We start from the raw sequence: 16,774 nt of genomic DNA, 5'->3' as shown, positions 1-16,774 counted from the left end.
TACTCTCCCATCAAAATGAAGACATTTGAACCTTTCATTTTTAATTGAGGAGACTCAAAGCAAAGAAGCAGACAACTAAGATAGCTTAGCTCAGTTGTACATCTCCACAAGAAGAAGATATAGGGTCAACTATAAATATATATATATATATATATATAAAATAGAAATTCATTAATTATTACAAACAACTGTACATTTGAGGCATTAAGCTTTGTACACAGGGTGGAGTCTCCTCCAATTACATATAAAAGCCAACAAATTTAAAGCAAATGACAGAGGATTCTAATCCATACTATCATATTCCAAAAAAATAAAACAAAAACCAAAAGGTTTAGACCATTTTTTGTGATGCTATACTATTTCTTACTTATCACCAAATTTTGTAGATGCATTACTCCTAGGTTGGTGGAATGAACAAATTTTGGTAAGTGAATTCTATTATTTATTTTACCTTGCCATTTTCTGAAGTTTCCAGTGTTTTAATAATTGATTTTGTACGTATCAGTGTAAGACTTGTGCTGATTATCAAAAATTAAAGTGCAATATTTGTGCAGAGTGCACATCAGAAATCAACTGTCATACGTTTAAAAAACTATTCCATAATTATGTTCGTTATAATGTTTTTCAACAAGCTAATAAAACGTATAAGCATATGTAAATGAGTTGATGTGCTGTAGCAAATTTTAGACTTCCTAACACAATTCTTGTTTCATTAACTCCAAATACAAATACAAATCTCCCTCTTCCCTCACTAAGCTTGAGAAAACTCTTAATTTTATTTTTCATTTTATCAGAAAAAATTTCTGAAAATATATTTTAAACTACTGCTCTTACTGCATTTTAATTAACTTTTCCCTTCTGTTTCTAAGAAAAAAAAAAAAAACACACTTTTCCCTTGTAAAAATGTGCAGTTCGCACAGTATAGAAATCAGTTTTTAATTTGATGATGGATATATTTAGATCTAAACAAAAGAACAGAATTACTGTTGGGGGGACATTACCTTATGTAATGGTAAAGTCACGGGGTGGTCACAGGGGCGGCACCAAGTGAAGATTAGGGGGTTGAAAACTTTAAATAAACCATCTGAGCTGGCCAAAAAAGAAAAAGAAATAGAAAAAAAGTATAAGAGCTAAATAAAAAAAAAAAGAATTATGTATAATATTTTTAAAATATTTTGTTGACCCTTTGAAATAAAATTTTGAACTCCTGATCCTCCTGATCCCAAACTTTTTTAAATTCAACAGATAAAATGAGCTTAAATATGATTACCTAGACAATATCTTAGCATGTTTAAACATTAAATGCAAAAAGCCCAACAAAAACCAATTTGATCTAAAATATAGGGGAAAAAAATAGTAAGCCCAACATCAAAAGTAGAAAATTTGTTGACCTTAAACTTCAAGAAAATTTTCTGTATGGTTCTCTGCTTTTGAATTTCTTCTTTCCTTCTTTGTATTCTGCTTTCATGTCTTGGTATTTAGCTTATGCTTCTGCTCCGTTTATCTTTCATTTTTTTTTATGCTCTGTTGATGCTGTTTTCAAATGGGTTTTCTGGTTGGTTTGTATGAAGGGATTTTTATTGGTATCTGATGGAGTTTTCAGTGTTGGGTTTACAGTGACTATTTTTGGGTCTTCCTGAGAATTGTTAAGGGTTTGACAGTGGGGTTTTGGCTGTAGTTCCAGTGGGATTTTTCTTGGCTTATTGTAGGATATTTGTAGTGAGAGTTTTGGAGGATTTGCTGGGTTATTTTCAGTGGGGGTTGAGATTGTCGATTTTGGGGTTGATTTTATGGGTTAAAACAGGGATATTTATGGTTCTATTTGGGTTTGCAAGGGCATTGTTTTTGGGTATTTTTGGTGGTGTTCTTGGCTGGGAATTTGGGTGTTTCAGGGATTCTTGCAGGTTTTGTTTGTGAGAAGGTTTTGTTTGTGTATTTTCTGGGTTTTGATAGTTTTTGTAGCGTGTCTGGGAGTTTGGGTGTTTATCTGTGGAGAGGGTAGAGACGTGTGAAAAATATTTAGGAAACTTGATTTGCATGGGAGGCCATACTTATTTTTTAGTAAAAGATGGTGAGGTCGCGTGGGATGGGAGATCGCTTTTTCTTTGGCACTTGGCCAGCTTGCAATTTGTTGAGGGTATGGAAAATATTTGGTTGTGCATGGAACCAAATTGGCTGTGCAAACTTGGGGGTAAGGACAGAATTTGTTAAATCTTCTCCTCGATGGGTTCTACAAGAAGTGAGATTTAGGGAAATGATCCAATTAAGTACCACCACTTGACATAATTAGGGACCAAATCGATTTCAAATGTGCAATTCTTTAAGCAATTAATAAAAAGCAAAGCCTAAAATGGTGATGACCCGATTTAATAGAATTGGACTTGTTCCTTGGAAAAGTAAATGAATTTCTAAGGAACAGAAACTCCAATGAAATTGGACTCAATAAATATAGTGGCACACATTTCATGCAAAATCAAGTAATACTAAGAAGGAAAATGGTAATGAGTGTCCTTAAGGAAATTTTACTAAACTTCTTTGGAGTTTGGGTTAATATTCCTAACTCCATTTAGCACAATTACTTTTATCTCATATTCTGTTCACTGTGGATGTGTAACATCCTTGTCATCAGAGAAAAAACAAAAAGAAAAGAGGGGGTCAAGTCAGATTTTTAGTTTGCACGTCCCCCCCACCTAACACCAGTCCCCATCACTCATTTTCACCCACCTCTCTTCTTTCTATTGGCTGGCTGCCTCTATTAGGGTCTTTCATTTTCTTTCTTTTATCTTTACTTAAACACACACACACACACTCACTTCCACACTCACCCACCGGCCTCCACTCCAAAGCAATCAATCCTCACCATCATTTTTTCAACAAGATCACTGCAAAAATACTTAGGAACCCCAAAGCATCTTCATCACTTTATTTGAGGTAAAAGTTCTAATTTCTTTTGATGGGTATTATGTTTTTGTTTGAGGTTATTTTACCCAAGCTGTAATAATGATATTCATGTGATTTACGAGCTTTGGAAATGATATTCAACTTGGCTGTGCATGTACATGACACTGGCAGTAATGGTGTTACCAATATTATAGGTATTATGGTTGACTTATTTGTTATTATTAGTTTCTTTAAGTATCAAAATGTCCACATTTACAAAGATCACATATATCATGTTAGTTGAGCACTTGAGCTATATACAGTGACTTTTCTGTAATTGTGAACTTTGAAATTTCATTCTCTCTAATAATGGTTTACTATATGCAGACGATTTGGTCCAAGAAACCGCACCATCCAATGATGGGCGTGCAGAAGATGCAGTTCGGGAAACCCCAATATCCAATAATATAAATAAAAGACGTGGAATAACGCTAATGCAGCGAATATGGGCTCTCCCACCGAACAAGAAACTTGTATGTGGGTTAAATGGGAGCATGCAACCGGTTGGGGAAAGCGGGCAAACATTCAAAAGGTGGTTGGGCACCTTATGCATCTGCCGCAACTATTGCCCACTTATGCCTGCTACTTGGACGCATGTCGACCGTAAATGCAAAGAAGACGCCTGGGTAGAGATAGAGGTTGTATCAAATTAAGCTACTTTTAATTGTTATGTATAGTCGTGTATGTGCTAAATGACATTTTCAGTAGGGTGAATTATTGCACTATGCTAACTCAATTTTTGCATTTCAGAAAAAGTGGATCATTGACCCAGATATTATCAAACCAGCAAATCAAATGAACTGGGCAATGCACTTGTTAGGGGAGTTGAGAAGGAATCGAAGGAGTAAGTTAAAAAAAAAATGCTACCCAAAAGATGCGTTAATAGAAGAGGTTTATCTCAAAAAACCATCTTGGGCTGACGAGCAGGACTACCGCGCACTAGTTGACTATTGGTTTGCCGGTAAAACGAAGGTTGCGCTATTTTCTTGCTCTATTATCTTTTACTGGTACTATACATATGATGTAGAAATGTCTATACCGAGTACAGTGTTTTAACTGATTTGTTTGTTTTAATTTGTTGGCGGGAATGTGTAAAGGAATTAACGGATACGAACAAGAGAAGTCGTTCGTTTCAGACGGATATAGCGAGGACAGGGCCTATAAGTTTTGCACAAACTGCTGACAATATGGTAAGAAATGCATTATGCAACAACATTCACAGTTTTAATGCTCTACTATTTTAATTGAACTTGTGACATATTGGTGGTATCAATAAATTCTAGTTGTATTTATTTATTTATTTGTTGTTGAAAGAACATGGTCGATTCGAATTCATGAAAATTAAAATAGATGTTGTCGGCGTGAGTTTAGCATTGAGGAAGGGCTTGCATGGAGATGACAGTAATGGTGGCAATGCCCAACATTGTCGTAGGGTCCAAACTAAGCAATCCACAATTTCATTACTGTAATAATATAAACTTCTTGGTTTAGAAATAATCAATATTAAAAAATCACAAATAGAGTTTCCGTACATATTGTTTGGTTGAATTAAAATTATTATGTGTGATGAATCTGAAGAGTTTGAAGAAACTAGTTTACTGATCATATGCACAGTGTTGGGGTAAGGAAGACTTGGCTTTTTTGCATGTTTATGATTGTTAAGAGACATTTCTTGTGATATTTCCTGTTTTTGATTAGAGATTTCATTAATATTTATGTTTGCCACTTTGTTAGCAAGAGTTTGGTTTGGTATATAGCAATTGGGATGCATATAGGCAGGGGGTTGTAGCTGCGTTTAAAACGTGGCTATAGAGTAATTGTAAAAATATTTAGGGGGTTGTAGCTGCGTTTGAAACGTGGCTATAGAGTAATTGTAAAAATATTTAGGGGGTTGTAGCTGCGTTTGAAACGTGGCTATAGAGTAATTGTAAAAATATTTAGGGGGTTGTAGCTGCGTTTAAAACGTGGCTATAGACAAAATTCTAAAAATAGTTAGGGGGTTATAGCCGCGTTTTAAACGTGGCTATAGGTAACAGATATAACCACATTTAAGAAACGTGGCTATAGTTGTGGCATTGTAGCCGCGTTTTAAATGTGGCGAAAATGTCTTCAAAGCTGTCAACAAGGGTGCTATGGCCACACTTTTTCAAACGTTACCTCTTATAAAATGGCTATTTTATTAAATCAAAGGGCAAGAGGGTTGGTACCAAAAACCGCTTGATACACAGCATTCACATGAAGAAAACAACTCGTCTTTTTGAACGTAATAAACTACATGTTTACGGAATTTGTTTTATGGTTATATTGCATGTTATGTTCCAAATTCCATTTGCTATGTTTGGTTGTCGATTCTCGCTTCATATCACCAACATAAATTTTCACTATTGTAATGAGACTGTTGAATATGATGTAGGCAAAAGAAAGCGGCCAAGCAGTGGAGCGTGCAGATGTTTTCATAAAAGCATACTGCACGAAAGATGGGACTCCTATTAGTAATGAAGTGCGAGAGAAGATTGTAAGCCTATATCATAACCTATTTATTTTCTAATTTGTGCGTGAAATGTTTATAGCAAATAATATGTTATTTGGTTCTTATATGAAAACAGGAGAAAATGAAAGCAATTTTAGCCAACGGGGGCAAACTAGTAGGAGACCATCGCGATGGAATTCTCTGGGCAAAAGATGATGCGTTCGCTCAAGTGATGGGCAAAGAACATTCTGGACGTGTCCGTGGGGTCGGTTTTGGACCAACCCCATCAGGAAGAAGTGGGTCCAACCTTCCATGTGTGCCTGGGCCGTCGTCCACTGAAACAGCCCAACGAATGACTGCATTGGAAAATTCGATGAGGGACCAACTTGCTGACTCAGAGCAAAGGCATCAGCAGCAACTGGCCGAAGCACTGGCCGAAGCAAAGCGGGAGTCAGATGCACGGCATAAGCAGCAACTAGCCGAAGCACTGGCCGAAGCAAAGCGGGAGTCAGATGCACGGCATGAGCAGCAACTGGCCGAAGCAATGCGCGAATCAGAAAGACGGCATCAGCAGCAGCTGGACGAAACAAAGCGGGAAATGGGTGAGGCAAAGCGGAGAATGGATGAAATGGTAGCCTTCTTACAAAAGAATGTCATCTCAAGTTTACACGGTTATTCAGGTAATACAAACTTTGCGTTTAATGGCCATAAAACTTGCGTGTTTATTGCAATATTATGTGCTACTAATATTGCGTATATAATATTTTCAGGTAATAGCGCTACATCATAGTGAGGACTCTTCGTGGACTCTTGTAATGTATAATTGTTTGGATATTCGGAATATTGTAACTTCGTGGATATTGAAAATATTGTAAACATGATTGTAATATTGTGTCAAATATTGTAACTTCGTGGACTCTTCATGTATAGTTGTTTGGAATATTGAAAATTAATGCTTGAGAAATTTCTTATTAGAGAAAATTAATGCTTGGAAGTCTGGGTTTGACAGGTATAGAGATATTTTGTATGTTTGACAGGTTTGTAAAAATCTGCCCAGAAAAAGGAAATAAGAAGGGAAAAAAAAAAAAAAAATACTATAGCCACGTTTTTAAACGTTAAAAACGTGGCTATAGACCAATTCATAATAAGAATTCGGGGGGCTGAAGCCGCACTTACAACGCGGCCTAAGGTTTTAATTTTGGGCCGCGTTTTAAACGCAGCCCAAGGTTGAAACTTAGGCCACGCTTAAAACGCAGCCCAAGGTTGAACCTTAGGCCGCGTTTAAAAAGTGCGGCCTAAGACCTGAACCTTAGGCCACGGTTAAAACGCGGCTTAAACGAGTGTCACAGGCCATCACAATGGGAGCTTAGGCCGCACTTTTTAAACGCGGCCTAAGGATCAACCTTAGGCTGCGTTTTAAACGTGGCCTAAGGTAAACGCTTAGGCCGCGTTTAAAACGCGGCCTATGGTAAAGGCTTAGGCCGCGTTTAAAACGCGGCCTAAGCCCGTACCCTTAGGCCACGTTTTAAACGAGGCTATAGGACTAGGGCTTGGGCCGCGGTTAAAAAGTGCGGCCATAGGACCATCAGTCCTATAGTCACGGGTTTTAGGCCACATTATAAACCGTGGCCTAAAAAAACGTGGCTATAGGCTATAGCCACGTTTTTTTGCGATATAGCCGCGTTTTAAAAACGCGGCCAGAGGACCTTTTTTTACTTCTATTTTTATGGTTCTTTGAATTCAGATATTGTTATTCATGTGCTTAATAATATATTATTTAGAATATTTTAACTCAATTAGTGGACACATTTTAACTTTTCAAGAGATTTAGGATTCAAATCACTCCTCCCAACTTTTGATATAAAAAATATCAATATTACATGAACACATTACACAATATGGAATAATAAGACTTAAAACTTTGTCTGTCACAATAATGGATTGCATATTAATTTGGTTTCCCTTATGAAGAATGTCCCATTCATGTGCCTTGGCCTATTCGAAATGCAGTAAAAATCGCACAATTATTGGAAATGGAAAGTGGTACAAGGTAATGAGGTTTGTCAATTTTGCCCGACTATATACATCATACATGTAGCATATGTGCATTCTCCAGACCTTAACACATACATACATACAAACATATATATATATATATATGTATATCTTAAATTCTATATTTTATTTTCTAGTCCAAAAAGGAAAAAAAGTTTATACAGGTCCTTTTCTTCAACGTTTTCACCCTTATATCAGTCAAGAACAAGATATATAATGTCATTCGAATTCATGGTAGGTCGTGGATTATAGTGTGATTTAATTGTGTGGATTTGAAATTAAGGTAATTATAATATTTACAATAAATGTTAGGTGAGTCTGCGGTTTAGTGCAAGAGATTAGAAATGTAAGAACTTTGCACTTCTATATGGGTTAAGGTTTGGTTTGCATATTAATTTGGTATCCCTTATGAAGTATGTCCCATGCATGTGCCTTGACCAATTTTAGAAACTGGCTTGGCCTATTCGAAATGCAGTGGAAATCGCACAATTAATTGTTGGAAAGTGGTACCAGGTGATGTGGTTTGACAATTTTGCCCAACTATATTCATGTAGCATGTGCTTTCTCCCTGACCTTAACACACATATATATATATATATATATATATATATCTCTTAATTTCTATACTTTATTTTCTTGTCCAAAATGGATTCACCCATAAATAAATCGGGAAACGATATATAATGTCATTCGAATTCATGGTAGTTCGTGGATTAAAGATTTAAAGTGTGATTTAGTTGTTTGGATTTGAAACTAAGGTAATTTTAATATTTACAATAAATGTTAGGTGAGTCTACGGTAAGTGAAGGAAATTAGAAATGTAAGAATTTTGCACTTCCATACGGGTTAAGGTGTGGTTTTCATTTCATAAATAATAATAGTAATAAATTTTTTTTTTTCAATTTAATTTACTAAAAGGGAGTAGGTAAATGCTTGAATGTCAATATGAGTTTAATGTTTGTAGTTTCTTAGAAAAACTCTATCTAAAGAGAAAATTTATTATATGTCTAATAAATGTATTTATCTTCTCACATGGGGTAATGAATTTCACAAATATGAGGTCCACAGCCCCATATCATATCAGAGAATAGATACATATATCGATACATGTAATACCATCACATTTTAGAAGTTGAGAACATTTTATTTTCTAATCTTTAATTAAAAATATATATATCTAGTGCTCTAAAAAAAAAAATAATAATAAAATAAGCTAGTTCGTTTGGATAATAAAACAAAGGAGAGAGAAAGTTGGTATCTTGGTGAGAGCATAAGAAATCAGATTTTTCTGGGTGACACCCGTTGAGAGAGGAAAAAGTGGGTCGGATCAGGTCAATAAAAGTTTTTTGTTTTTTTCTTTTTTTTTCAGTATAGGTCAATAAAAGTTAAGTTGTTGTGCCATGGTCACCTACCCTAGTTAAACACTGTCCACACCAGCATGTGTATATATAGAGCTCAGTGTCTAAAGCTTTGTAGCAGAAAACATTGGTGAGGTGAAAATGATTGCCAAAATGTTTGTGTTCTTCCTGCTTCTCATTTGCTTCCCTGTTTCAAACAGTACTGAAAAGGAGTTTGACTACTATAAGCTTGTCCTTCAGTGGCCAATTTCTGTCTGCAATGTGAGGCGTAGCTGTTTACAGCCACCTTTTTCGGAGTTCACTGTGCATGGCCTATGGCCATTTTTGGCTCCTGATTCTATGGTAACAGAGTGTTCTAAAGATGTACTGACAAAGAGCAAGGTTCGTTAATTAGCTGAAAATTAACTTCTATGTTTGAGAAAGTGTTCTATTATTTATTTGATTTTTTTTTTTTTTGGTTGAATTTGGTTTGTAGGTGAAGGATACTATAAAGGCTCTGCGGAAGTACTGGCCAAGCTTTGTCGATCGAGAAGATTTTGACTTCTGGTCTTATCAGTGGCTAAAACATGGCACATGCTCTGGTTTAGATCCACTACCATACTTCAAGTTGGCCATTAGTACCACTATTGAAGCCAGACAGCTTCTTGAATCACTGAATAGAAAAGGTTTGTTTTATGGGAAAAGTTTACAGATGTGTATTAGTTTAGAAAATACGTTTAAAACTTTTTATTGAAAAAAGAAAAAAATACTAAATTTTTTTGACAACATTTTATATTTTTATAAAATTAAATTTTTTTTTTTTTTCAAAATGATTCATTACCAAATGTCATCAAGTACTCGTTAACTAGATGTTTATTTTATTTTATTTTATTCTTAATGTATTGCAAGAATAGAGAATTTTATGAGAATGGAGAAGAGGTGGAATCATTGGTGCTTTTTTTTTTTTCCTACCAATATATGTCATAATTAATGTGGAAGTTTAGACTTTACGGAAGAAAAAAAGCAAAGTTTTGTGTGTCTTCATAAAATATTTTCCATGCGATAAAAATTGCAGAAAATGAGAATTTTAAATCGATTGAATCATAATTGCCCACCCTCAATTAAATGAACTTTCTTTGGTTATTAAAATCTGCTCGGCAATAAATAGTTAAATATACTTCTAGAATTTATAGGTGCAGATTTAGCAACAACGAAGATACAATATTCATGTTATTATTTTTGACATCTAAATAAGATTATTTTAAAAAAAATTCTACCTTTTTGATTGTTTTGATCTATATTGTATTTTATCATTTTTCTTCCGCCATCCTCAGCTTATACACCCAGATTCAAGCCCTACCAAATGAACGACCTCTACGATAATTTTAAAGCAGCGCTAGCGAAAAAGCCGGAAGATAAAAAAGTTATACAATTCAAGTGCAATAAAAAAGACGGTAAGTTTCAGCTGTTGGAAATTTACGTCTGTGTTGACAAAAAAGGAGTTGCTTTGGATTGTCCAACACCCAAATTCATTGAATGTGGCGACAATGAAATGGCAGAAATTCGATACCCTGACAAGTGAACTCCTCCCTCTACTGTATGTTTTCTTTTAGATATTTTGCTTATTTCTTTTAGTTTTCTTTTGTATTTCTTTTTCTTCAATTACTATAAAATCCTTTTTGCAATCTCTAATTTTGTTTTTGTTACCCTACTTTTTCTGCAGGCTTAAGGTGGAATCAAAAGATGCATGACATGCAGAATGAAGAACTAATTAACGGTCTTTCTAGAAAAGCAAATATATCTATCTACAATAATTTGGTAATTAAGGTTGCGTTTGGATTGGGCGTTTTTTGCCCAATCCGCGTTTGCGTTTTTCTATTTTTTTTTTTTTTTTTTTTTTTTTTCACGCGATTTTCCCACAAGCGGCTACTGTTCATGCACTGTTCAATGAACAGTAGCCGCAAACTTTGACTTTTCAAATTTTTTTGACCAATCACAGCACATCGTGTACTGTTCACGGACCCACAAATTTCACTTTTCAGCAACTTTTTCATTAAAAATGGGTCCCACGATACTATTCACACATTTAAAAATTATTTCGCTACAGTGTTTTTCAGTTTTCAGTTTCAGTTTTCAGTTTTCAGCGGTATCCAAACGCACCCTAAGTGGAATTATATGTATGTTGTGGTTGGAACTTTTGGGTCTATAATGTTAATGTGTGTTTTGCTTCGAACTTAAATAAATACACTTACTGGTGTGCATGGTTGGAACTTAAATTTTGTTTTAAATATTTACTGGAAATTTGCTTTTTGTATATCTTCATCTTTGTGTACACACACAAATTAAAATATACGCGCCTTATCATGAGAAGGGCTCCCTTGGGTATTTATTATCATTATCAATAGTTACATTTGGTGAGAGAAAGCAGACTCACAGTTGAATATAATATAAGAAACACCCATATATATGACTAAAGACATTAATTGATTAGTACCAATTAGTCAGTTACAATTAGACAATTATGACTGTAATCTTTGAAAGGAATCGAAGTGCTTGTAACTTTGAACGAGAATGAGTTTCAATATTGGAAATGTTGATATTGAAGCAACTAATACCATGGTGGGCAACTTGTCAACATGAGAATCAATACAAGTGAATCGGCCGGTTAGGGATTAGAAGCCAAAACTTATAATTATAGTTAATTTTGTGCCCTAACCTCGATCGGTTTTTTTTTTTTGGTGAGAGATGCTCTGATCTAGACAATTATAAATTACTGAAAGAGTTTGAGCTCGGTTATTGTAAAAAGGAGAGAGCTTTTCTAAATAGAAATGAGAATTTTTTGATCTGAGAAATATCTAGAAGCTCATAGCAAATACAAGCTGTTCCCTTCTTTATATACACGTAGCAGAGCAAATAAAATAACTAACCATCAAAACAAACTAGTTAATCTGAGTCCTACACGTGTAAGCTATTTACATCAACACAAACAAAAGATTAACAGCTGTACATTTAGTCTAACGACACCGTTTCTTCAATCTGCTCTTCTTCTTTTTAATTAAAACACTGTCGTTTTCATCTGCCTTTAGTTCTTGACAGCCCCTGCTTTTGTTACTTGAGATTTCAGCTTCATCTTCACTGAATGCTTCAACACTCCCCTTCAAGTCTTGAACTGTAAGTTCACAGACTTGACTTTCAGTAGGCTTGAGACTTGATGAATAAATGTCAATCAACCCCAAGCAATTCACCAACCTTGAAAAGGCTGGAAGCCCCAATGCCTTTGTGAAAATGTCTGCAATTTGAAATTGGCTCAACACATGGAAAGCTTTGATCACACCCTCTGTTATTTTGTCTCTGACAAGATGACAATCTACCTCAATATGTTTGGTTCTCTCATGGAAAACAGGATTGGCTGCAATATGCAATGCAGCTTGATTATCACAAAACAATTGAGCACTCTTAGGATGATCAACTCACAAATCCCTTAGCAACTGTAGAACCCAAACAATCTCACATGTCGTGGTAGCCATTGCTCTATACTCTGCCTCAGCTGAAGATCTAGAGACAGTACTTTGTTTCTTAGACCTCCAAGAAATTAGAGAATCACCTAGAAAAACACTATAGCCTGTCAAAGACTTCCTTGTATCAGGGCAGCCTGCCCAATCTGCATCGCAGAATGCTTTTACTTGTAAATCTGAATTGCTAGCAAAGAACAAACCTCTACCAGGTGTCCCTTTTATGTATTGAAGAATTCTATTGATTACAAGCATGTGAGGTTCTCTTGGTTCAGCCAGAAATTGACTCAATCTGTGTACAGCGTATGTTATGTCGGGTCTGGTTAAGGTGAGATATAATAATCTCCCTATTAACCTTCTATACTGATTTGCATCTGGCAGTAGCTTTCCTTGATCTTTTGACAGATGCAGGTTTTGGTCCATAGGTGTTTTAACTGGTTTAGACCCCAAATGGCCTGTATCATGTAGAATTTCCAAAGCATACTTTCTTTGGTTTAGACTGATTCCCTTTTCACTCCTTGCAACTTCAAGTCCTAAGAAATACTTTAGAGAACCTAAGTCTTTTAGTCCAAACTTAGCATCAAGCAAAGCTTTTAATTCATGAATGCACTTAGGATCATTCCCTGTAAGCAAAATATCGTCTACATACACCAGCAAAACAGTAAATGATGAGCCTTTAGTATGAGTAAAGAGAGAGTAATCTGCCTTTGATTGGATAAAGCCAAAATTCAGGATGGTATAAGAGAACTTAGCAAACCACTGCCGTGATGCTTGCTTAAGTCCATAAAGACTTTTGTTAAGCTTGCAAACCAGTGTTCCAGAACCTCTAGAACCAAAAACACACTCCCCTTTGCTGTGAAAACCAGGGGGGAGACTCATATATACTTCTTCATCCAAATCACCATGCAAAACCGCATTGTTCGCATCCATTTGATGGAGGAACCACCCTTTCACAGCAGCCAAAGACAACACCATTCTCACAGAAACTGATTTTGCTACAGGGGAAAAGGTATCAGTATAATCAAGCCCTTCCCTCTGGGTGTACCCCTTAGCTACCAACCTGGCTTTATGCCTTTCAATTGTGCCATCTGACTTATACTTTGTTCTATAAACCCACTTACACCCAATTGGAATTTTGCCAGGTGGTAGAGTGGTCAAAGTCCAAGTATTGGTAAGCTCAAGTGCCTCAATTTCTTTATCCATAGCAGCTCTCCATTCAGGAGATTGAACTACTTCAAGAAAAGAGGTAGGGTCTGGGGAAGTGGAATCTATGGCCATGACAAATTGCTTATAGGATTTGCTTAGGTTAGAGTAAGTGAGGCAAGCAAAAATGTCATAAGGTTGACCAGGTAATGGCTTAGAACCTACTGCCTTACAAGAATAATCTTGAAGATAAGAGCGTGGTTTATGTGGTCTAGTGGATTTCCTGATGCCTAAAGGTGAAGAAGACCTAGCAACAACTAAAGGAGCAGTACCAATTTCAGAAACATAAGGCAATACAGAAGTATCATGTGCAAGAGGAGAATCTGGAATAGAGAATTGTTCTATAGAATGAAAATCTGCAGTGTTTGTAATATCTGCAGAATTATTAGCAGCTGCAGAATCACAAGCTTCCCCAGAAACAATTGAAGTGGCAATGGTATTTTGCAAAGGAACAGAATGTGAGGGAATAAAACTTGGGAAACTATCAGGTACACAATGAGGGACAACAAAACTATCAAGAAAAGCATCTGAGGAAAGAGTAGCAGAATGTGGTAGAGTAGCAAAGGGAAAAATTGATTCATAAAAGATGATGTCTCTGGAAACAGAAATGGTTTTAGTGTCCAAGTCTAAAACCTTGTAACCCTTAACACCAGTGGGATAACCTAGAAAGACACACTTTTTAGCCCTTGGTGCAAACTTATGTCTATTATGAGCAAGTGTAGAAATATAGCACAAGCAACCAAAAGTTTTAAGATGATTATATGAAGGAGGTTGCTTGAAGAGCATCTCATAAGGAGTTTTGTTCCCTAAATGTTTTGAAGGTAATCTGTTAATGAGATGGGTCGCTGTAAGAACACAGTCACCCCACAGCTCTAAAGGAAGGACAGCAATTGCTCACACTGAGATTGAGTGATTGGACATTGAGGCACATTGAATTGAGATTGTGGCTGTGTACCAGAATGCTGTGGTGAGTAACCAATCATCTGTGGTGAACAATTCATCATCTCAACTTGATTAGGAAAACCAGATAATGGCTGAGAAGCAAAATTCCCAAAACTACCAAGATTGGGAGAGAAATTTCCAAAATTTCTTGCACTAGAAACCTGATTGGCAGAAGATTTCCCTTTAGGCTTATAACCCGGGGGATAACCATGCAGCTTGTAACATTTATCTGCAATATGGCCAACAACTCCACAATAAGCACAGATAGGTCTTTCTTTCTTTGAATTCCCTCCTTTTCCACCATATCCTCCATGATTACTACCTTGATGCCCTTGCTGATTCCCACCATGATAGGTTTGTCCTTGATAACCCTTGGCATTTGAGCTATTATTAGCATACAAAGCAGTTGGTTCAAGAACCATATCTGCTTGTCCAATCTGCCTACGTTTCTCTTCTTGCAAAATCAAGGAGTAAACTTTGTTGATGCCAGGGAGAGGCTCAGTTATCAGAATTTGACTTCTAACATTAGCATAGCTATCATTAAGCCCCATGAGAAAACGAAAAACTTGATCCTTTTTCTGTGCATCTAACTGAGATTTTTTAGAACCACAAGTGCAAGTGCAAGTGCAGGTAGGAAATGCTTGATAATTCACAAGTTCATCCCACAAAATCTTGAATCTTGTAAAATAAGAAGTCACCGAGATCTGACCTTGTGAAAGCTTCGAAATTTCTTTCTGAACTTCAAAGAATCTTGGAGCATTTGGCTGAGAGAACCTGTCATGCATGTCGATCCATAAATCCCTCGCAGTGTGAATGTACATCACACTAGATTGAAGCTCTTTGCTCAAGGAATTCACTAGCCAAGAGAGAATCGTGGTGTTTGATCTGTACCAAGTATTGTACAGAGATGAAGATGGATCAAGCATGGAGATTTGGCCATTGAGAAAGCCAAATTTGTTCCTACCACTCAAAGAGAGAAACACAGCTCTTGACCAACTCAGGTAATTCTCAGGACCAGTGAGTGGTTGTGAAACAAGAACCACAGAATTGTCAGAAGGTGGAAGGTAGTAAGGGCTTGAAGGATTGGTATTTTGATCATCCATTGAAGGAGTCGAATTTGATATGTGATCTGTAGCAATTGAAGGATTCGTTGAAAGCAAAGGATCTGTTGGTGGTGTTTCAGAATCTGCAGCAATGGTGGACGCCATTGATGAGCTTTGGAAGCTCTGATACCATGTAAAAAGGAGAGAGCTTTTCTAAATAGAAATGGGAATTTATTGATCTGAGAAATATCTAGAAGCTCATAGCAAATACAAGCTGTTCCCTTCTTTATATACACGTAGCAGAGCAAATAAAATAACTAACCATCAAAACAAACTAGTTAATCTGAGTCCTACACGTGTAAGCTATTTACATCAACACAAACAAAAGATTAACAGCTGTACATTTAGTCTAACGACACCGTTTCTTCAATCTGCTCTTCTTCTTTTTAATCAAAACACTGCCGTTTTCATCTGCCTTTAGTTCTTGAAAGCCCCTGCTTTTGTTACTTGAGATTTCAGCTTCATCTTCACTGAATGCTTCAACAGTTATGCATGTCTTTTTCCATTATGAGAAGCCACAACTTTGGTGTTTTGGATTTATGATTGCTGCAAGGAAACTCTAAAGAAATAAATCAATAATCAATTTTTTATGGTTGGAAGAAATAGAATCCCCAAAGCTGCTTCATTAAAGGGGTGCACTAAACGGGGAAGAATTAATCTTGTACTAACACAATATCACTTAACCTATAGCATTAGCACCAGTGCCCTTTAAAATCCATGGAGAACACTAAAACATTTTGGTTTAATCCTGCCAAAAAGATGTTTATATTGAATGTCTCACCAGAAGGGTCCAAAACTACTCTTTTTTTTCTTTTCTTTTCGTTTTATTAAAAGAATGTTTGTATGACAATTAATTGTGCCCTATAATTTTTTTTTTTTTTTTTCATATTATGTTTGTATTAATATATCGGACTTGTAATCAATCTAAACAAGTATCATCCATATGCATATGCTCACCCCTACTTTGAAAATGAATTCAAATAGTAAGTAGATAATTGAGTGAAGTTTTTGGGTGAAATTACAGCCACTGCCAATTGGCATTAAAAACCAACAATAGTAAATAGATAAATTGGTGTCAGATAAGTTTTTCTGTTATCAAAAAATTAAGAAATTGGTGTCAGATAAATGATCCAAGCTTGTAAGTTTAATTCGCATGCTCCAACTCATCATATGACGAGTTGTGACTTGTGCGTGATGGAAAAAAAAAGTAAA

General features: G+C 35.9%; 2 protein-coding genes across 3 annotated transcripts in view; both read left to right on the top strand.

The window, feature by feature from the left end:
* Positions 1-2,814: 2,814 nt before the first annotated feature.
* LOC115982909 lies at positions 2,815-6,326 on the top strand. The gene is made up of 7 exons (XM_031105664.1): positions 2,815-2,931; positions 3,268-3,578; positions 3,691-3,912; positions 4,038-4,130; positions 5,354-5,455; positions 5,547-6,090; positions 6,181-6,326. The coding sequence occupies exons 2-7, from the start codon at positions 3,375-3,377 to the stop codon at positions 6,198-6,200; spliced, it is 1,185 nt and encodes a 394-aa protein (XP_030961524.1). The 5' UTR covers positions 2,815-2,931; positions 3,268-3,374; the 3' UTR covers positions 6,201-6,326.
* Positions 6,327-8,954: 2,628 nt separating this feature from the next.
* LOC115979539 (intracellular ribonuclease LX-like) overlaps positions 8,955-16,774 on the top strand; it is a 37,020-nt gene continuing 29,200 nt past the window's right edge. Inside the window, exons 1-5 of one of the 2 annotated variants that reach the window (XR_004089079.1) lie at positions 8,955-9,204; positions 9,299-9,488; positions 10,137-10,399; positions 10,526-10,629; positions 10,969-11,067. Coding sequence is in view for 1 of the 2 variants with exons in the window: in XM_031101594.1 (XP_030957454.1) it covers positions 8,965-9,204; positions 9,299-9,488; positions 10,137-10,384 (678 nt within the window). In the remaining variant the exon portion in view is untranslated. Of the gene's footprint in view, positions 9,205-9,298; positions 9,489-10,136; positions 10,400-10,525; positions 10,630-10,968; positions 11,068-16,774 lie in introns of those variants that run through there. The other variant, XM_031101594.1, reaches the window with a different exon arrangement.

The sequence above is a fragment of the Quercus lobata genome, chromosome 3, assembly GCF_001633185.2.
Source record: "Quercus lobata isolate SW786 chromosome 3, ValleyOak3.0 Primary Assembly, whole genome shotgun sequence".
In the NCBI taxonomy this organism is placed as follows: domain Eukaryota; kingdom Viridiplantae; phylum Streptophyta; class Magnoliopsida; order Fagales; family Fagaceae; genus Quercus; species Quercus lobata.
Note: the sequence above shows the minus strand (reverse complement) of the source record. Positions and strands in the feature narration are given on the sequence as shown.